The sequence below is a fragment of the Eulemur rufifrons genome, chromosome 18 (assembly GCF_041146395.1).
Source record: "Eulemur rufifrons isolate Redbay chromosome 18, OSU_ERuf_1, whole genome shotgun sequence".
Taxonomy (NCBI): Eukaryota; Metazoa; Chordata; class Mammalia; order Primates; family Lemuridae; genus Eulemur; species Eulemur rufifrons.
Genome location: NC_091000.1, coordinates 52,758,971 through 52,781,971, shown reverse-complemented (window position 1 = coordinate 52,781,971; position 23,001 = coordinate 52,758,971). Strand labels below are relative to the sequence as shown.

Genomic DNA, 23,001 nt, shown 5'->3' with positions numbered 1-23,001 from the left:
TTTATAACCTGAAATGACAGGGCTAGAAAGTTGTGGACGTCTCCTACAGATGTGAAATTCTATATCCGCAGTGATTATCTAAGGCAATCAACTACAGGTTCAATTAGATTTGCTGTATTCTCTGTAATAAGAAATGTGAGCATGTCACGTATCTCAGAAACATTTCCTTTAGAATGATTACATTTTTTGGCCAAAATGATTTGGGGTGTAAGTCCGTGTAGGGGATAAAGCTTTTTGAGGTTAAAGAAGGCAAATTAGGATAGATAAGTGGGAACTATATGGAGGTAGAGTTTAATAATCATAATGTATAGTGTTCCGTGATTAAATAGGAAATTTTGAAGTAATGAACTCCCTGTTTCTGAGGAAGTAAAGCAGAAATACGTGGCCACTTACAAGGGATATTGTAGAGAATATTGAGCATTTGGATAAAATCTGTTTAATTGGGCAATCTTCCTACCCAAGAGAAGCTCTACGAATGTTGGGGCAGTCTTTGAGGTTACCTAAAGCAAGGTAGGAAGGTAGATAGGGAGGTGCTGCATATGACACACATGTCTTCTTAGATTGGTGTTGATTGTGGGGTGATGCCCTCTGTGGAACTTATCAGGATGCCTTACCACAGCTGCTGGGGGTCTCTTTCCCTTTGTTCTGTTTTGGTGTCAAGGATTTAACAACAATGTTGGACTCTCTTCTTTATTTTCTTAATGTCTTATCCAACAAAGGTAGTTATTTACAATTTGGAATTTTTTGCATTTACAGTATATTCTGTGCGTATATCTTCTCGATACCTTCTTTATAAAAATGGGACGTAGTTTACATTCTGTTCTCTATATATCTTGCTGCTTCCTTGTAACCATATATTAGAGACATTTTTTCTTGCTAGCACTTGTAGATCTCTATAATTCTTTTAAATAATAGCGAATGTTTTTAAAGTACTTACTATGTGCCAGCACTTTTAAAAGTGCTTTTCATGTACTAACAACATTTAACCCTCACAATCTCATGAGGCAGGAAATTTTATTGCAGATGAAGAAGTAGAAGCAGAGAGATGTTAAGTGATTCCCCTGTGGTTACGTAGCAGATAGCAGACCAGGTATTGGAAGCCCGGCAGTCTGGCTACAGTCTGTGCTCTTAACCATTTCACTGCCCCGCTTCTCTGATGACTGTGATGTTCCTTTATATGCCTATGTCATCATTCATTTTCGTTACTCCTCACAGTTCTACTTTAGTTTCCTCCCCCTTCCTTTTTGATACTACAATGTGCTAGGCATGGTCTAAGTCTGGTAATACCCCTGTGAGCCAAAACACACAAAAATTCCTGTCTTTATGAAATGTTTCCTCACAACAGCACCAAAAAGAGGGTTGAATCAGTCTGTCTCTATACAAAGCAAGCAGTCTTCACTACTCAGCATGTGAGAATTCTCTGCATTCAAATATTCAAATGAGAGGACACCTATATTTTGAGTACTGATGTGTAGGCATGCAGCTGTGTGAAACACATGAAAACACCTATGCAAATAATGTAAGGGAAAATAACTAAGAAGCTATGCTTTTGATATAACTCATTGACCGTGATGCCTTTCCTAAATTTTGGAAGCAGTCAAGGAGGAAATAGTTTGCACCAATGCAACTGTCTACCTACGTGATCCTGTTGTCAGAACTTGGAGAGTTAGACTATGAGCTGTAAATAGTTGGAAAATAAACTTATTCTAAGACTAATAGGTTTATCAGTCTGAAAAAATAATCCACCTAAATGTATTCATATATGTAACTGGGGATGTATGGAGAGATGCAAATCCAAAGTAACTGGGCTACAATCTCAGGATCACAAGACTGTATGTTATTTTAACTAACAAATCTAGAAGATAATTGCACATTTTATGCCTTGTGTGAAGAAAGAACGTTGTAGCAAGGGGAATAGTCTTCCGTACACTTAGTAAAGAGGAATCCAAAGGGTAAACATTTCTCAATGTCAGTGACACTAGCAAGCAGAGTAGGCACCCTAGGCAGACGATTAAAATAGCGAATCCTCTTAGACATAGACAGGCATTTAAGTGTATCGACATACGACAGCCTACCACACACTGATGAAGCCACCATATAAAACGACTGAAGAAATCCCCCTTTGATTCCAGGTTCCACTGGTTTCCTTTATTGTACTTATTGCCAATACCTATAAGAACAATTGTTTATTAAAAAGTCAATAATTCAGTATTTTGTGTTTTCATTCTATCATTCATTCATGTACCACATGCCAGACACAAGGAAAAACAAAAATAAAAAGATAGTCACTGATCTCAAGTTCAAGTTCACGGTCTAGAGCAAGAAGGAAGAAATGTGTTTAGAAGTCAGGTTTTCATGTGAAAAGGAAGATAGAGATCCAGGGGTAGCAAGGAGAGCTGCAAGTAGTCCTATAGGGCAATCAGCGTGCACCTCTGTCAAGAGACCCAAGGATACCAGGATTAAGAAGAAGAGGTGGCTTTTCCTGAAAGCAGGGCTGCCTCATTCTGATTCCCACTGAGGCCCTGAGGGACCAGGCCAGTGGCACTGGGAAGGCCATGCAGCTGAGACCAGAGTCCTCCATCCACAGTGCAACCCATTACTGTGCGTTCATCCACTTTACATAGCAAGGGTCTGTGAAAGATTTTGTTTGAAGAAAAAACTTTGTGGCTTTATTTTAAGGGGAAAAAAATGAAATCTTTAAGGATATAGGCTTCTGTGAAGAGGTTAAAGGAAAGTTGGTCCATTATAAAAAGGGAAATTCAATGAGACATACAAAAAGGTTTTAAAAAGAAGCTGTAGGGGGAAGTGAAGGGAAGAAGTCGAAGGAAGTACCAGCAAAAATCAGAAAATGGTGGCTATGGGGCCTGTACACTGGGTAGAGGATGAGAAGCACAGTTTAAAAAAATTAAAGCACCAGGCTTAACTAGTCTCATGGCTCCAAAGGGAACCAAGTGCAGACAATAGGAATGATTCCTTAGGCTTAATGGAAGAGGCTTCTCACTGAATCCTGCTAGGCTGGCTGGAAGTTGGGAAATTGGCATTTCCCCAGGTGCCTTGGCTGCGGGGGCAGGGGGCGATCCCTGTAATCCTGAGGGGCTGGCTGCTGGTGGCTATGGTCTCATGGGCCTCCATGACAAACTGAACTGGTGAGACCTGTTGCTCTGTGTTTGGTGCATGGGCCTATTTAACTCTAGGTAAACCTACAAAATCAACCTCCTGAACCTGCAAAACTGAATGTTTTATACCCTGGAAATTATTGACAACATCTAGTTACATCACCTGGAAAGCCAGCTTGCCTCTATGACATATGTTTCCACTTCTTTAAAAGTGAAACCCCAATACTTCAAGATAATTAAGCAAACATACCATCTGGCTTCTAAGACTAGTGGCTGAAAAGCTGTATCTGAAGTACTGAAGGCCATCGGTTTGTTCTTTGATTCAAAAATTCAGCATCAAGACACTTGTGTAAATTCACAGCAAATCAGTCAACAGTAAGTCCATCCTTCCAGTTCTTCCCCAAACTCTTGGAATTTGTTCCTTCACATTCAACCCATTAGCAAATCCTGCACACTGTACTTTGGCAATATGTCCAGGTTCTGTACAAATTAGTTCTTACATTTGATGCTTGGAAGAAAAGAGGGAAAGGCCTCTTTGTTTTCTGTATTACTCAAGTTAATGCTCTAGACAAGGATACATTTCTATTTTTTTTTTTTTTTTTGAGACAGTCTCACTCTGTTGCCCAGGCTAGAGTGAGTGCCGTGGCGTCAGCCTAGCTCACAGCAACCTCAAACTCCTGAGCTCAAGCGATCCTCCTGTCTCAGCCTCCCGAGTAGCTGGGACTACAGGCATGCGCCACCATGCCCGGCTAATTTTTTTCTATATATATTTTTAGCTGTCCATATAATTTCTTTCTATTTTTAGTAGAGGTGGGGTCTCGCTCTTGCTCAGGCTGGTCTTGAACTCCTGAGCTCAAACGATCCGCCCACCTCGGCCTCCCAGAGTGCTAGGATTACAGGCGTGAGCCACCGCGCCCGGCCTACATTTCTATTTTTATTTAGAAATATGTTTCAAGAACATATGAACCATTATATTAAATTAACTTTACATTCAATTTTTATTTTAACTAACATTTCAAGGCTATCTGGAAATTCATATCATCTTAAACTTTCTTAAGGTATTAATATTATCAACATTCATATTTTGAAGGATAATAGCTATTAAAAACATGTCTGTGTCAGGCACATTTTTTTTGTTTCCAGAGCTATACAAGAGGATGTCAGGTACATTTTTAAAAGGAAAATTTTTTTTAGGTTTTTATTAACCTGAACAAAGCTTATTAAACAAAGAGAGCAGTGTGTAAGAAGGGAATATTTAGGACAAGAATACTCTCAGAATTTGCATTAAAGCTTTTGCTACTTTATTTGGTCACATATAAAGTGTGCTATTACTATTCCATGACAGGTAGGAGTTTTGGCTTATAGTTCTAGTCTGTCCTAGCATTTTAAAGCCAAATTTAATAAAAGCACAAAATAATATTTTTAATACATTATTTAATCATGCATTTCAATTTTGAACTTTTCCTCTTAGTTTTATGGTGTTCTTACTCCCTTGAAATCAACCCTGGCCTGTTTCGTGACCTAATCTGGTGTTCATGTCACCAGAACATTTTCCCTGGGTTGTTATGTATTAACTGTACTGTTTTCAAATATTCTGCATAACTAACTACATAATGGTTATTACCTTGCTGAAGTACCATTGTGTTAACCACAATTATTATTGTTACAGTATTGTTGTTGGTATTTTTCCTTTTTGGTTTTCTGTAGTGTTATTTTTATCTGACAGAAATGTTTCTACTTAAAGAATCACAATGTTTTATGTGCAAATGGATTCTGTCCACATCCTTAGGGACTGCTGCATCACTGTCACCACCCATCACTTTGGAAAAACATTTCCCAAATCCACCTCCATCTTAATTCCCAGCCAGCTGACTTGCATTTCCAGAGATTTGAAGGACATTACCAGAACGCCAGATTTAGCGTCCGATGTGAATTTATTACCTTCTATCCCAATACTCAGTCAGTTCTGACAGCTAGTGGCACTACTATTCTTCTCTTTTCTTAGGCTGGGGATCAGCAAACTATGGCCCACAGGCCAAATCTGGCTTGCTGATTGTCTTTGTAAATAAAATTTTATTGGTACACAGAAACACCCATTCATTTAAGTATTGTCTAAGGCTTCTCTTACACTCAGGTGACACAGTTAAGTAGTTGCAACAGAGACCTATGACCAGTAAAGCCTAAAGTACTTCCTGTCTGGCTCTTTGTAGAAAAATTTGCTGACCCTTGCGTTAGACTTTGATTCTTCCATTGGGATTTCCCAAGTATATTCTAGTAAGAGAACTAATCTCCTTTTATTTAATAATTTAAAAAAAAATCTGTCACATGCATTCTGCCTCTCATATCCTTTTGTGTAGGATATTAAATTAATTTCCCCACCTCTTGGCTTCTTTTCCCTTGTATTTCATTTTGCACTATGCTACCAGTGTCATGTTCTCAAAGTTTGGTTCCACTCTATGTCCACTCTGCCACCAAAATTTAAGAAGTTTCCCCATTGCTCACTAAATTAGAGACTCTCCAGACTCTTCCTTAAGGCTCCTTCCATAGTATAATCCCTATCGTTCTCCAATATGCAGAAGTGCTTTCTATAATATAATGAAATACTTTCCCCCTTCTTGTCTTTCTTCATGCTGTAACAACTGCCTAGAGCTTTCTCTGCCTCCATTTCCATCCTCTCCTACTCCTGTCTACCAATAAAATCCTCCCAAATTTCTTTGTGAAACTTTTTCCTGTGTTTTTTCTTGTGTGTACACATTCTTTTTGCCTTCATGGCATGTTAATTGTACAGTTCTCTGTCACTAAGGGCATCTTATTTGATGCTGTGTTGTTTATGTTCTTTTACATCTCCACGTTATAAACCATAAACTTGTTGAGTGCAAGGTGCTTTACTTCCTCATCATTATGTTCCCTTAAACACTTACCATAATGTCTTAGATGTGCTTAATAAGTAATTGAATTGCATTATAGAAAGCAGGCTTTTTAATTTGGATTCAATTATCAGTGATCTCAGAGTCTCTCTTGGATGTTGGGCAGTGATTCTAGGAGTTATAACTAAAGTTCTTGAAGAAACTAGATTTTAACTTTTTTGGGTAGACTGCTAATGAAAATGGAAATTTTTTTTTTGTTTGATAAATTATTTCACATTTATTACAAGAAAAGTATTTATGTGCAGTGATGTGTTTGGTACTGATAAGAAAAGTAAAACCAGGGGGCAGAGCCAGGCAATAATTCTCTTGAATGTTGTTATGCAATCTACTAAAGTCAGATTTTCAAAATTTCGTTAAGTTTTTTCAGGATCCCAAGTGGAAAAATGATTTCAAAGTGCCCTTAACAAGTTATTGAAATGAAACACAGGTGCTGTTAAAATAGTATTTTTTACTCTGCATATTCTTTCATTTACTCATTCTCTGCATACTTCCCAGAAGATTTTGATATGGCTATTTATCACAAAGAGCTAGTCCTGTTAATCCCAATTTGTTGTTAATTTATAGTTCTGAATTTGTACTCTTGAAAAAGTTGACAAAGACAAAAAAGTGTGCAAAGTGTAGAGATTTTTCACTTCATAGTTGTATAGTCTAAAGTCACACGTCTAGAAAGTGGGCTGCTGATACCCTCAGCTTTCTCCTTAGGCTTCAGAAACCTGGAGATTGCTGAGGGGGCCGGGGACCCGGTTTGGTGCATAAAATGCAATACCTCAAGACTCGGCAATAAAAATAAACAAAGCAACAGAACACCCCAAAACACGTATTACATTAAACAGAATTGAAGACTTGAAAATTTAATTTTAAAAAGAGCAATGGATATGAATAGTTTCTAGGAAAAGATATAAGTTCTGCTTTGTTCACTACTGTCTTCTAGGACAAAATCTATGTTTGCTCTATACATTGCATGCCTGAATGAATGAATAACATCCACATAAAAAATATATTGCCACCTCCCTCTTGAGTAAAGAAATGCTTAATAAAATAACTAGATAATGTATACCTTTGAACCAGCATTTCTACTTCTTAGAATTTATGCCAGGAAAATAATTACACAAATGAGCATAGATTTCACATCTAGGTTTCTGTAATCCAGAAATACTTTCTCAAATATTCATATATATGTATATAAAAACAAGTCTGTTTGCACATATATGCTTGCATATGTGAGAGAGTCTGGAGTCTGGGAGTGAGCACAAGCAGTCAGTAACTGCAGGTTTTCTCTGGGGAGCAGGTCTAGGGAGATGTGGGCATTCCCAGGATGTAGGGTATCATGCCTTTTATTTACTCTTCTCTCCTGTCTGAATTTTCTTAAGGTGTATTTTACTCTTATATCGGACAAAAGACTAGGAAAGAATATATTAAATTTTAGGCATATTTTCATTAATATTTGAAATAAGTAACTTACTTGAAGGGTTAGCTTATCTTTGTGGAAAATAGGGTTTTCAAGACTGATTCATATCCTTGCAAGTCATGTATAAGGGATTTTTGTTTTGTTTTGTAATGAGATGCTAATGAATAACATTATCAGATTGGACTGCTATTGTATTCTTTATGATAAATAAATTACAGAAGTCTTACTATATAATACGCTTTCTTTAAGCAGTTGTAAGAAAATCCTGTTTTGTGCTAGATGGGCCTATTATAATATTATTTGGAGAGTTTATATGCACTATCAACAGTTTCCAAGGGTATACTTGTGAGCAAAAGAATTCACACTGTTTTTTTTCTTTAATCTTTTAGAAAAGCTCAAGAGGAGAACAAGAAAGTCGTGCTGGCTGGATGCGTTCCTCAAGCCCAGCCTCGGCAGGACTACCTCAAAGGACTGAGTATCATCGGGGTGAGCTTGGACCTGATGGGGAAAAAAGAAAATCGCATATTGTTAACACATATAATAGCTCTACATTTTATTTTCTATTTCTAGGTTATTTATAAGCTATGTTACACTTACAGCTGTCCTAAACATACTTGCATTATGGCCCCTGAAACTTAGTCATGTCTGTGTAACTTTTATCTTAGCACAAAATGTGTTCTAGGCTCTCTCATTAAGAAAGAGTGACGCGATAAAAAGCCGTAGTATGGAATGTACATACCTTAATAACCTGGTCTTTTTCTGGATGCCCATTACTATTTTTTTCCATATCATTACAATTTCCCACCCACTGACCTACTTACTTGTCGTCCTTAGTATGCAGATGCCTTTTTGGAATGCCCCACCTCCCTATACCCACCCCCACGTCTCAGCTCCAACAGAACATTCTGTAAAGCCTTCTCCGAACACTCTGTAGTTCTGCAGAATCCTGTCTCTGGATTCCCTCTGCTTATGGTGCAGTTCCTGTTGTTTGCTCTCTTAGCACAGAGTTGTGATTCTAGGTTTACTTACATGATTCTTTGAATAAAACTCCTCTATTTAAATTGTTAGCCTGAGTAGGACAGCTTTTCAGTCTTTTTTTTTTTTTCTCTCACCGTGTTTCTCCAGCCTTTTCTGCAGTGCCTGACACACCGCAGGCACTCCTGAGTATTTGTTGACAGACTGAAAAACCTTCCTGTTATATTTTTGTTACTGGCATGGTGTTTTTCCTCTTGGGCAGTCAGCTCTCTGAACTCAGGAGACTATTGTCTATTCTCTAACTTATTTTTTGTAGCCAATGACTATTCGCAAAATGCTCTCTGGTAGTTGACGTTCAGGCAATACTTGACCAGATGGTGGTGCTTCTTCCCTCCCTCCCTCCTACTGCAGCCGTGCTCAGTAAGCTCATCAAGGATCTTCTTTTAAAAAAGACTTCATTAATTTTTTTAAAAAAAGTATTGTATGCTCATAGGAAAAGTTTATATGAATAATTGGTGTCTGAATTAAGTTTTATAATGGATTTTTCCTTATTTGATGTACTATTGACAGGTTCTTACATTGTGTTCTCAGTGTAATGAATTTGTTTTCTGCTGTGAAGTCCTTACTCCACTAGCAAATTTAATAATCTTTGAACAAACATTCTCAATTTAAACAAACAAAACCTGTATGTTTGGTAACTTTAGTTTGTGTTCACTCTTTGTTTACATTTTGATTCCTCTTGGTTTAAGGAATGAAATGAGTATGGGACTCCTGAGTTATCTTTGCCTGTTGGACTAACTTTCTCTATAAACATACTCCTGCTGTGTTAGGGAAATAGGAAACTAGTTAGAACTCTGTTTCAGAGATGGAATGTGGTTAAAAGCTGGGAGTTCGTCTTAGATTTCATCTCGAGGAATTAAGTTACTGGAATAGCAGAATTTCCTTAGTGTAGCAAAAGCCTCTTCTCTGCATATGTTGTGGTAGTGTTTTTTTGAACTCCGTTGTGTGTAGGGAAGAGCTTAGTATATGTTAGGATGTAGAGGAAATCCTCCAGATACAGTACAAGGAGGACACCAGTGCTGTTAATGTGAAGACAGCTTTTAGGGCTCATACAAAGCTGTGACACTGGCAGATAGACATTTTTTTTCCTGTTTAATCTAGCATCCTTTTTGTTCTGTCATGTCCCATTTTATTACCATTGACGTTCTTTAGATTTATTTTTATTTTGTTCATTTATAATTGGGGAAATAAGAACACATGTTTTGAAAAGCGAATAGAAATAAAATTCATACTTCTGTCACCCTAATGCAATTATTATAACTTTGGCTGTCTCTTTCAGACTTTTAACCTTTGCATCTTTTACTTAATTGTAATCTCAAAACTACTTTGTATCCTTATTTTTCTGTTATTCCATGAGATGTTTAACCATTTAAAATCCAGCATTGATGTTCTGTTGAAGGATGTACAATAATTTACTTAACTATTACTTAACTATTGGATATAAGTATTTTTTAATTTTTAGGAAATATACATAATACATTAATGCCCACAGTGGACTTTTTATTTTAATCTAAAATTAGTATATTGTGAAAAGTTTCTAAAAGTGGGATCATACTATCATTAACATTTTAGAGTTGTAATTTAATTGTATATTCACCAGCCTTAAGTATTATTAAAGTATAAGATTATTCTTTGTCAATATCATTTCATAGAGCATTTTTTCTGTGGCAGTTTTGTGATATTTATCATCAGTGACTTTATATGTATGAAAATTATGCCCACAGAATTGAAAATTTTGAAAAATTTAGATTAGGAAACTAAAATCATCTATTATTTTATGTGTAGAGAGACGTACTTCTGAATAGAATTATTAGCATTGCTACAAAATTAGAAACCTTCTGAAATTTAATGAGTTAAAATGAAATAAAGAAATGAATTATTTTATACCAAGAAAAATAATTCTGAAGTATAAAAATGTTTAAATTCAGTGGCTTGGGATACTGTTTTTAGCAGGGAGTTTGGAATTATTTTGGATGATTGGTTTATGGACTGAGTAAAGAATGTTACTCCTTCACAAAATTTCTATGAGGGAGAATGTTAGAGGTAGAAGAAAGAAGTGCTATAATTGCATTCTGTGCTTTTACCTTCTGCTAGCATTTGTCTAAGTCACCTCATAATACAGAGAGGATGTGTCAATTCTTGACCAGGTGTGGGTGAGCAAGCTACTTATTGCATACCTGAGTTAAAAGACTTACTATGCCTACCCATATTTGAAAGTACTTGTGGAATAAGCATTTAGGAAGATATTTAATAGATAAGAGGAGATCTTACTACCATCATACCATGGTAATTTCTATCAATACCAGCCTTTAGAAATGGGGCATTTAATTTGCTTTAGTAATCAGAGCTAGCAATGTGGTGAGAGCACATGGTAAGCAGTGATTTGACCCCTGGGCCTTTTCTTATCATCTGTCCCACTGTCTCCTGGAATTATCTAGTTGTGATTAATATTATTTGTGTGATGATGCATGGAAAGAAAATAACAGAAAATCAAAACCAGAAGTAAAGCCTATCATCCTGTGGGTCCAGAAGCACTGGCTTTGTTGGCCGTAACCTCTGTACTTCTCCTACCCTGGAGCACAAATCTGTGCACCAGCCTGTCTAATTTCTTCACAATGGGAGAGGAGAAAGAAAGAACAGATTTGAAAACATGAATGTCTTGAATAAAAAGATCTTTTTTTATCCCAGAGCCTTTTCTTAGCCCAGAGCTTTTTCTTAGCATGAAGTTTATATTTTATATCTAGAATATATTTGTTTATAGGTGACCAGTAGAGAATCAAGATCTTTTTTTATTTTTTCAGGATCTTGAAACATTTTACCTTACAGTGAAAAATTTTCCTTTGGATAGTTAAGGTTAACCATCTACCTTACAATTTTATGCAATGCTATTTTTTATTATTACTGTTTGTTTATATCAGTCACTCTGTAGCTAGCTGTAGTTAGTTCCATGATCTTGTGACTATATTGAATGCTACTTTTTTTCTCTTGGGTTAAGTTGTTGGTGGAAAGTTTCTTTTAGTCAACCAGAAAACAGGATAGGAGTCAGAAAGCCTGGCTTCCTATCCTAGGCCTGCCACCCATTATTTCTTCAGTTTGGCAAGTGCTTACTAAGTGCCTACTATATAGTTGGTACTGTTCTAGGTGCTGGGAGTACAGCAGTATGTAAAATTGTCAGGAATTTCTATCCTCATAGAGCTTATATTCCAGTTCTTGGAAATGACATCTGGTTTGAGCCTAGACCTTTAACCCCTAGAGAATCTGGTGGGATGGGTCTCTAGAACATAGAAAGATTGACTAGTTGGGAATTTCTCATTAAGGCTTACATGGACCTATACTTTGTGTCTATCAGTTGGGAGTTGTGTTAAGGAGAGATGGGTGAAATAATATCTATGTTGAGTTCTTCCTAAGAGTATTATTTCTCAGTTATTACAGTATACTTTACTAATAGCAAAGGCATTTATTAGAAAGACTGTTGTTACTTTTAGAGGAAAGCATGTTTATAAAACTACATTTTGTGTAGATCTGTGTTAATAACAAGGACTACATTTGAACTTGGTCTTGGTGTTGATTCACTAGACTTATCTTTATAACTGATTTATAGCTCCAGAAATCTTAAATAAACTGCAGATTAATACAAAAGTTCTCACATTTTAAAACATGCAGTTTACAGCAGAATATATAATTTGATATTGAAAATTTGTAACTAACACAACTTCCTCATGTGCCAGCTGTGAGCCCTGCAGGCTAGTGGACATTTTCTTTGGAGACTTGAATAGAAATCTGGTTTAACACAAGTGTCCTCTTATCTCAGGGACTATTACCAGGTTGATGGGCAGTGTTTTTTTTTTTTTTTTTTTTTTTTTTGTTGTTTGTTTTGTTTCTTGGGTTTTTTCTTTGAAACAGATTCCTGCTCTGTTGCCCAGATTAGACTGCAGTAGTGTCATCACAGCTCACTGCAACCTCAAACTCCTGGGTTCAAGCCATCCTCCTGTCTCAGCCTCCTGAGTAGCTGGGACTGGTGGTGCGTGCCACCATGCCCAGCTGTTTTTTCTATTTTTTGTAGAGACAGGGTCTCACTCTTGCTCAGGCTGGTGTGGAACTCCTGGCCCCTGGCAATCCTCCCGCCTCTGCCTCCCAAAGTGCTAGGATTACAGGTGTGAGCGACTGCACCCAGCCTTGCAGTGGTTTTGAACATCTTTTCAGGCAGGCTTCTCTAATCCTGAAATGTCAAACGGGATTGACTTTTGACTTTTTCAAATGTGAACACTTTAATTTTGAAAATCATGTGTATAATTGAAGCAATATATGAAAGAAGCTAATATTTCTAACTTATGCCATGTTGCAAAACATAAACACATTAGTAAGTGGAGCAGTGTCACAGTAACAATAGCATTGATATTGATAGCAAAGCTTGAGAAACTCTGTCCTCCTGTGAATCCCTACTTCCTGTCTTCTAATATTTCTTCTTGTCTTATTCCATAAGGCAATATTGTAACAGAATGACCAGTAAGTTTAAAAATCCATTTGTTTTTCTCTTCCTAGACCTGTTGCTTTCACTTTTTCATGGCCTCTTCCAGGCTTACCTATATACATACACATTTTTCACCAGTTAAATTATTAAAATGTATATCATAGTGATTAAGAGCATGTTTTCAGGAACTAGATTGCATGGGTTCCTATCTCTGTACTTCTTAGCTGTGTGACCTTGTACAAGTTACTTGACCTTTTTATACCTCAGTTTCTTCATTTGTTAAGTGGTAATAATAACAGAACCTGACTTTTTTTTTTTAAGCATTAAATTAGTTAATACATGTAATGGGTTTAGCATGGAGCCTGGCCCATAGTGCTCTGTATTAGCTATGTTTTTAAAAATAATGAATTCATTTACTAGTAGTGCACATTGAGTGCACATTGAGCACAACTATGTGCCTGGAATGAAACAGTTTTCTAGAGACACCAAGCTGAAGACAATGTATCTTTTCCCTAAAGACCATGAAATCTGATGAGAACTGTAAATCATGATAACTACGCTTAGGGACAAAGGGCTGTGGGCGCACAGAGGATGAAGCTGTCCTTGATTTGGGCTTCAGAGGTTGAGTAGTTGTTTAATGAGTGGAGAAAGGAGAAAGAGCTTTCAGGCAGAAGCAACAGCATGTTTAAGAAAAGACATGTATTCATTAAGGGTGCTTGGGGGCAAGAAGGAACAGCAAGGAGTGAGTGGAGTGGGAATGTTAAGAAGTGTAGATTGGAGTAGCGCAGACTCGTGGAAAGTAGGGAAGTGAGGGTGGAGAGAAGGGACTGCACTCAATGTAGTGTGTAAGTTAGAATCAATGGGACAGGGTGAAAGGCTGTGTTTGGGGGAACATGGCATGAATAGGTGAGTATGAGAGGCAATATGAGATAGTGGTTGTCTCTTCCTGCCCTTTATTCATTATCCGTTCATTATGGCGATATCAATCTTTATTAAGTCACAGTTATTGAGGTATAGTTAACAGATAGATATTCACCTTTGATGAATTTTGATAATCATGATATAGAACATATCTATTGCACCAAAAAGTTCCTTTGTGCTCTTTTGTAGTCAACCCTGCCCACTCCCCTCAAGTCCTTGGCAATCATTGAAATGATTTCTGTCCCTATAGTTTGCCTTTCCGAGACTGTCAAATAAATGAATGTTATTAAATACTTGCATCTTCTTTCTTTCACTTGCATAGTGCATTCAGTATTCATCCATGTTGTATTGTTTATCAGTAGTTTTTCACTTTTCATTACCTAGAATTATTCACTGTATGGGTGGGCTACAGTTTATCATTCACCAGTTGATGAACATTTGTGCTATTTTCAGGCTGTTATAAATAAAGCTGCTATTAATATTCATGCACAGGTCTTGGTGTGGATATGTGTTTTCATTTTTCTTGGGTAAATACCTAGGAATGGGATTGCCAGGTCATATGGTAAGCATCTCTTTCGCCTTTTAAGAAACTGCCAGTTTTCCGAAGTGGCTATCCATTTTGCATTTCCAACAGCAGTTCCAGTTGCTTCACTTCTTCGTCAGTACTTGGTACTGTCAATTTTTACAATTTTAGCAATTCTACTAGGTGTGTAGTGGCATCTCATTGAAGTTTTAATTTGCCTTTTTCTGTTGACTAATGATGTTGAACAGATTTTTATGTCCTTATTTGCCATCCATACATCTTTGGTAAGGTGTTCAAATCTTTTACTATCTTACCCCCCATTTTTTTGTGACCTTGAGTAAAGAAACCCTTTCTTAGAACACAAAAAGCACAAACTGTGAAAGAAAAGAAATTGATAAATTTGACTTCATCAAAAATAAACATTTTTGTTCCTCAAAAGATACTGTTAAGAAAATGAAAAGATAAGCCACAACTGAGAGAAAATATTTGCAGCACATATATCTCCTAAAGGATTTATGTCCAGAATATATAATGACTTCTACAACTCATTAGTAAGACATCAGCCTATTTTAACATGGGGAAAAGATGTGTCAGTCTTTTTATCATTGTTTTAAAAAATATTTTAAAAATAAATTTTATTGTGTATATACCTATACTGTATAATATAGTGGAGTAATTACTATAGTGAAGCAGAATAACTTATCTATCATCTCACATAGTTACTATTTTTTTGTGACAAGAGCAGCTAAAATCTACAAACACAATCCCTAATATAGTACAATTTTATTAACTATAGTCCTCCTGTTATACATTAGATCTCTAGACTTGTTTGTCCTGTGTATCTGCTACATTGTATCCCTTGCCTTACATCTCCCCATTTCCAGCCCCCTTCTTCTGTTTTCATTCTTTCTTTGTGCATTTGAACTTTTTTTTTAAAAAAAGATTCTACACATAAGTGAGATAATGCAGTATTTTTCTTTTTGTGTGAGTTATTTCACTTAGCATAATATCCTCCAGGTCCATCCATGTTGTGGCAAATGGCAGGATATCTTCCTTTTCTAAGGCTGAATATTATTCCTTTGTATATGCACCACATTTTTTTTTTTATCCATTCATCTGTTGACAGACAGGTTGTTTTCATATCTTGACTTTTGTGAATAATGCTGCAGTGAACATGGAGTGCAGATATCTTTATGAGGTGGAGATTTTATCTCCTTTGGGTATATATGCAGAAGAGGGATTGCTAGGTCATATTTATCATAATTTTTCATTAAAATTTTGATATATTAAAGACATGGAATTTTGAGGGTGGGTGGGTAATTTGTTATGTGGTTTCAACACTTAAAAGTTATGTGCCCCAGAATCTGGAGAACATATCTGATAAAGTAATTAATTTTCTCTCTCTGGCCTTTTTTTTTTTTTTTTTTTTTTTAAGTTTGGAAAGGATTTATTCAACTCATCAGTCTATTTGCAGCTTGCTGTGGTGGATATTTATTGATAGACTCCATAAAGCCCTGGATTTTGTTATTATTTTACATTTTTTTATACTTTACGTGTACATTCTGTGATTAGTATAATATCTGGCTTAGTAAATATTTGTTGAGCGAATGTTTGTTAAACTTAAGGTATTTATTTAACTTTAAATTTTTTCAGATTGTTTCTAGTTATTCCAGTAGTATTTTAAATTTTTTTGTTTTCTCCTTTTATGATGTTAACTCTCTCATTTGTTTATTTTTTAATTAGCATATTAGTTTTCTATGCTGTTCTAACAAAATATCACGAACATAGTGGTTTAAAACAACATATAGTATCTTATAGTTCTGGAGGTCAGAAGTTGGACATGGGTATTACTGGACTAAAATGGAGGCATTGACAGGGCAGCATTCTTTTCTGGAAGCTCTAGGAAAGAGTCTGTTTCTTACCTCTTCCAGCTTCTAGAGGTCACCACAGTCCTTGGCTTGTGGGCCCTTCCTCCATCTTCAAAGGCAGCAAGGCCGTATCTCTCCAACACATGTTCTGTCATTGCCTCTCTTGGTACACAGGTGGAAAAGTTTCTCAGCTCTTGAGACTAATGTGATTAAATTGGGCCCAACTGGATAATCCAGGTTAATCTTATCATCTCTGGTCCCTAATCTTAATCGCATCTTCAAAGTCCTGTTTGCCATGTAAAATAACATTCACAGGTTCAGAGAATAGCACTTGAACATCTTTGGGAGGCCATGATTCTGCCCACTACGTAGAACACTGTTTATTAGTTGATATTTTATATCTCTAATGTGTGTTTCTGTTTTAGTTCTAGTAATACTGTGTTTGCCTTTAGTATTACTTTTAAGATAATTTTTTACTTTATAATATATTTTATTATTAAGTAGGAGTATTCTGATGTCCCAAACAATGTGATTGAGGTTAGCCTGTTGAATTTGGTTTTCATTGCTGAAATGGTTTTTGTCTCATGTGCCCTCATCCCCCACCCCTGCAGAAAGTTTTATAGATGTTTTAATTGGATTTAAGAGGAAGAAATGTTCCTGGTACTGATCCTCATTTTGCTGGCATCCTTCTAGCCTGCCCTCATCTTTCATTAGTAATTTTTATCTCTAACAGTGTTAGTCACTCACTGGTACCATTCAGGTAGAAAATGTGTTTTCAGTGATGTGAGGAATTTGCTGTCACATAACTTTGGTTGAAAGGGCTGTTTCTACCACTGGGAAAGAATCTCTTTGAATGAAGAGATGAAAGATGATGAAAATATACCAGCAGATGAGAAAGTTTTGTTCAAATTAAACCACATGTAACATCAAATACTCTTTTGTGTAACATATTAGCAGACTTATTCATAGGCTTGTGAATTCAAGAAATGTTTCTTGTAATAGAATTGAAACGCATTAAGTTAGCTTAGTGACTGTTGTGAACTTCCCCCAAATTTAAGAGCTTTGGAATTTGAGTTCTCCCCCAATACCATTTAAGGTAGGGACTTTCTGTAATGGCTTAGGGCAAACTTTTAAGAGAAAAACATTTTTTTGTAGAGAAGTTAATATTGAATTTTTACCTATCAGATAGGTAACTCACTCAATCACAGCTGATTATTGGATCAAATTCCCATTATGATGAAAGCAAAAAATTTGGACATACATTTGATGGAAAAGACTTTATATGTACAGATCTTACAAGGAATGGAAAAAACATTTTCCCCTTTTTTATTGTGTGTATTTAAGGTATACAACATAATGTTTTGATATGCATACATGAAATGATTACTAGAGTCAAGCAAATTAATCTGTCTGTCTTCCATAGTTACTGTGTGTGTTTGTGTATAATAAGAGCACCTGCCATCTACTCTCTTAACAAATTCTCAGTATACAAAACATTATTATTAACTGTAGTCCTCTTGATGTACATTAGTTCTCTAGACTTACTCATCCTGTATAGCTGAAAGTTTGTGTCATTGGACCTACTCCTCATTTCTTCCCTCTCCCTGCCCCTGGTAATTCCCATGCTACTCCTGTTTCTATATATTTGATTTTTTTGCCCATTTTTTAATCTTTTTTTTTTTTGGTATTGTATGAATTCTTTGTATGTTTTGGATATTAGCTCCTTCTTAGGTATATGGTTTGTAAATATTTTCTGTTAGTCCATAGGCTGCCCTTTTATTCTGTTGAGTGTTTCCTTTGCTGTGCAGAAGCTTTTTAGCTTGATATGGTCCCACTTATTTACTTTTACTTTTGTTGCCTGAGCTTTTCGTGTTACAGCCAAAAGATCATTGCCAAGGCCAATATCAAAGAGCTTTTCCCCCTATGTTTTCTTTTAGGAATTTTAATGGTTTCAGGTCTTATGTTTAGGTCTTTAATTTGTTTTGAGTTGATTTTTGTGTGTGGCCTAATACACAGATTCAGTACAATTCCTATCAAAATTCCAATGGCATTTTTCACAGAAATAGAAAAAAACAATTGTAAAATTTGTATGGAACCATAGAAGACTCTGAATAGCCAAAACAATCATGAGAAAGAAAAACAAAGTTGGAGCCATCACACTTTCTGAGTTCAAATTATATTACAAAGCTATAGTAACTGGCATAAAAACAGACACATAGACTAACAGAACAGAATAGAAAGCTCAGAACTAAACCCAAGCATATACAGTCAAATAATTTTTGAGAAGGCCACCAAGAAGACACAATAGGGAAAGGATAGTCTCTTTAATATTATAAATGGTGCTGGGAAGATGGGGTATCCACATGTAAAACAATAAAATGCGACTCTTACGCCATTTTTTTCTTTTAAAGGTCAAATGGAGTTTTCAGGTGGTTTTTAAAGTTTTGGTCTGGTATTTCTTTTTCCTTTTCTTGGAGAGGGGAGACAGTCTGGCTTTGTTGCCTGGGCTAGAGTGCTGTGGCTTCACCTTAGCTCACAGCAACCTCAAACTCCTAGGCTCAAGTGATCCTCCTGCCTTAGCCTCTCAAGTAGCTGGTACTATAGGCACACACCACTGCGTGCGGCTAATTTTTTCTATTTTTAGTAGAGACAGGGTCTTGCTCAGGCTGATCTCAAACTCCTGACCTCAAGTGATCCTCTTGCCTCGGCCTCCCATAATGGTAGGATTACAGGCATGAGCCACTCTGCCTGGCCCCTGGTATTTCTTAATTAGAATGAAAATGACAGGTTTTCCTTTCATTAATATTTATATACAATCAAGATTAAGAGAACTAATGAGAAAGTTCCGTGTGTGTATATGTTTATGTAGATCTATAATGAATTAACCTGTTATACTCCTGAAAGAATTTGAGGTATTCTTGGGACAAAAATCAAGGGATAGTAAATCCCCAGCCAGATTCATACAAGTATATAAAGAATCACATCAAGTAATAGAGAAATGTGGACAAAGCACAGGCTTTGCAAATTGCCAATAGAATTAGCTGGAATAATGCTGTTAAAATTGTTCTGTTAACCCTCCAGTGGCTTTCTTTTGCCAGTTGAATAAAATCTAAACAGCGTAGCATGAACTACAAGGTCTTACATAATCTTCCTTCCCTAACTGTCTGCCCCCATTTCCTACCACTCTGTCCCTCATTGCTGGGCTACTTTTGACCTCACAACCCCTCTGTGTCGGTCCAGTCTCTCAGTCCTTGTACTTACATTTCCCCCTGGAGGTTCACATTGATGCCTCTGCCTTATGGGTCGGGTCTCTGGGTTAATGCTACCTATTCACGTGTTTACTTGGGCCACTGTAGCAAAATTATCCTATCCATCTCCTTCTACTCCTAGATTTTATTTTCTTCATAGCATCTGTCATGATAGGAAATGAAGATTTTCAGTTATTTGCTTGTTTGTCTCCCCAGTTAGAATGTTAGGTCTGTGAAGCAGGGACTTTGTGTTTTTCACCATTATGTGCCTAGTTCTAGGACAGTGTGCAATGCATGGTTAGTGTTTAATAAATGTTTGTCAAGTGAGCATATTCATGGCAATGGTGACTTGGGGAGATTTGGGGGGAATAGTTACTGCCTCGGTCTTCTGAAAGTCCAAGTTCAGTTGGATAGCATTCTGTGGTCATTTAGTAGTGACCTCCATGTGCATAGAAAAGGGAAATTCATCAAGTGGGCCATCTAGGTGCCATTCCTGGACAAGATCTACTGAGAATAATTGACAAAAATGGAAATAGCCCTAGTATCTCTTGCCTAGAAACATTGTGAGAATTAAATGTGATAATGCATGTGAGGTGTCAGTACAAAGCCTGAAACAAAGTAATTGTTTAAGAAATGTTAGCTGTCACCGTGTTATTCCTAGTCATTAACTTATTTAGCTGCTGGTTGTTCAGGAAAAAAGATACCTCATGTGCACACTAAAGCAGAACCTCTCACTACAGAATAGTATCAGCTTGTTCTGTGATAGCCTCAGGTCAGTGGACTTTTTTTTCTTTTTTTCTTTTTTTTAAAAGCCTAGTTGGCAAAGTTGTGTTTGAGGTATGCATTAGTTACCTAGGGCTGCCTTAACAAATTACTGCAAACTGGATGACTGTGTTACCTATTCCCTAAACCCGTACAGTTTAGTGTGGGTGCTGATAGCCACACATGACTATTTAATTCAAATTTAACTAAAATCAAATTCCACTGTCACAGTAGCTATGTTTCAAGTCTGTAATGACCACATGTGGCTAGTGACTACCATATTGGGTGGCCCAGCATATAAACATTTCTATCAGTGCAGAAAGTTCTCTTGACAGCAGTGCTCTAAACAATTAGGAACTTTTAGAATAGCACTTTTTATTTGCTTTAGGTGCCATTGTATAGGCTTGTTTCTTCAATACATGTTTAGTTATAAATTTAGAGTAGTTCATAATAGCTGAATAAAATATTTTTATGGCTTTCTTTTAAAAGTTCTGCAGCAGAATGACTCATTAATGTTATTTATGAATTGTTTATACACCAACTCCTTTCTTCATTGTTGAGAACATATGGAGTCAGTAATAGAACAGACTGCGTGTCTTTTTTTCTGTATATTTATAACTAAGTGCCTGAAGGACACATGATACTGCTTTATTTATTTTATTTGAATTATATGCCAGAGAATAAGCTTTTGTGTATTCAGGGCCTCAATTTATAGTATTAATTAAGAACAACTTTCCTTTTCTCCCAGAATGAATTTAATATGTTCTTCACTACTATGTGTGAATTTTGAGTTTGTCCTCTTGCTCATGATTGTTTTTCCCCCTTTTCTTGCCTTCCACCCTGTAGTTCTTTGCCTCCTAACTTCTCTCTCTTGCAGGTAACTCCTCTTCCCCTTCCACTTCCCTCCCTTTCTTCTCTGTCTCCCCTTTTTTCATTCTTTTCTCCCCACTGTGTCCTCCACACTTGAAATAGAAGTGGACATAGTATTTTCTTTAAATCATTTTATAAACTTCTCCCCTGCTTGTTTGTAGTCAGATAGTTTTTTTTTTTTTTTCTTTTAAGTTCTGTTAGGCCATTCTCTTTGAGGTCCTGGAGTTCCCCCACACCATCCAGTAATTTAAATTACCATGTGTGGGCAATATCTAACTTTTTTTTTTTCTTTTGCCATTAAAAGAAAATCTAATTAGGTACTTCTGAAAAATTAGCAGATATATTTTCAGTTATATGCGTTCACACAAATTCTGTGTGACCATCAGGGTAAAAGAAAATCTCTCTTCATTTTTTCCATGCACACATACTTAAACCTTTTATTTGGACATAATATAACCCTTACAGAAATGTTGTAAAAATAAACAGGGTTTTCATATACCCTTTACCCAGTTTTCCCAAATGTTAATATTTTAACAAATTTGCTTATATTCTCTTTCTATGTATGCACATTTTTTCTGATCCTTTTGAAAGTGAGTTGCAAGCCTCTTACCCCTTTATTTCTAAATATTCAAAAACCTGTATATTTCAAAAATTAGGACATTCTCTGATATCACTATAATACAGTTATCAAAATTGATGTAATGCTATAAGCCAGTGTATGGACTTTATTCAGATATTGTCAGTTGTTTCAATAATGTCCTTTATAGGAAAAGAAAAATCCCATATTCGTAGTTGTGTTCAGATCTCTTTGCAAGCTCCTTTAGTCACGTCTTTTTAGTCTCCTTCAGTCACGTCTGTTTAGTCTCCTTCAATCGGGGACATTTCCTCAGTTTTTCCTCCACTTTCCTGACTTTGACATTAGAAATTTGACCCGTCTAAATTTTTTTTTTTTTTTTTGGTAATAACAACTTTATTGAAACATAATTCACACACCCTACAACTTACCCATTTACAAAAGTGTATAATTCAGTAGTTTTTAATTTGTTCACAGAGTTGTACAACCATGACCACAATCAATTTTAGAAAATCTTCATCATTCTAAAAAGAAACCCAATATTTCTTAGCACTCCCTTCCATTTCTCCCTCTGCCCATCCATAGGTAATCACTAACCTCTGTGGGTCTCTGTAGATTTTCCTACATTTGGACATTTCATATATGTGACTTTTGTCTGACTTCAACATGCTGTACAGTTTGTAACCTAGGAACAATAGACTATATCATATAGTCTAGGTATGTAATAGGCTCTACCATCTAGGTCTGTGTAAGTACACTCTGTGATGTTCAGACCATGACAAAATCACTTAATGATGCATTTCTCAGAACATATCCTTGCCATTATGCAATGATGGATGTGTTTCATTGTGAAGATATGCCACGTTTTGTTTGCTTAACAGTTGGTGGACACTTGAGTTCTTACCTTTTGACTATTATGAACAATGCTGCTATGAACATTTGTGTACAAGTTTTTGCTTGGACATATGTTTTCATTTTTCTTAGATGTATATCTAAGATTGATATTGCTGGATTATATGGTAACACTATGTTTAACCATTTGAGGAGCTGCCAGCCTATTTTCCAAAGCAGCTACATCATTTTATTACATTCCCACCAGGAACATATGAAGTTTCCAATTTCTCCACATCCTCACCAACGCTTGTTATCTGTCTTTTTGATGATAACCATCCTAGTGGGTGTGAAGTAGTATCTCGTTGTGGGCTTTTTAAAAATAGTGGTAAAATAAAACGTACCATTTTAACCATTTTTAACCGGAATTATTCAATGGCATTAAGT

The 23,001-nt window shown here is 36.2% G+C and overlaps 1 protein-coding gene across 1 annotated transcript in view; it reads left to right on the top strand.

Moving 5' to 3' along the window:
* Positions 1-23,001, top strand: part of CDKAL1 (CDK5 regulatory subunit associated protein 1 like 1) — a 582,236-nt gene that overhangs the window by 151,842 nt on the left and 407,393 nt on the right. The window contains exon 5 of the mRNA XM_069493178.1: positions 7,841-7,937. Coding sequence (XP_069349279.1) covers positions 7,841-7,937 — 97 coding nt within the window. The remainder of the gene's footprint in view (positions 1-7,840; positions 7,938-23,001) is intronic.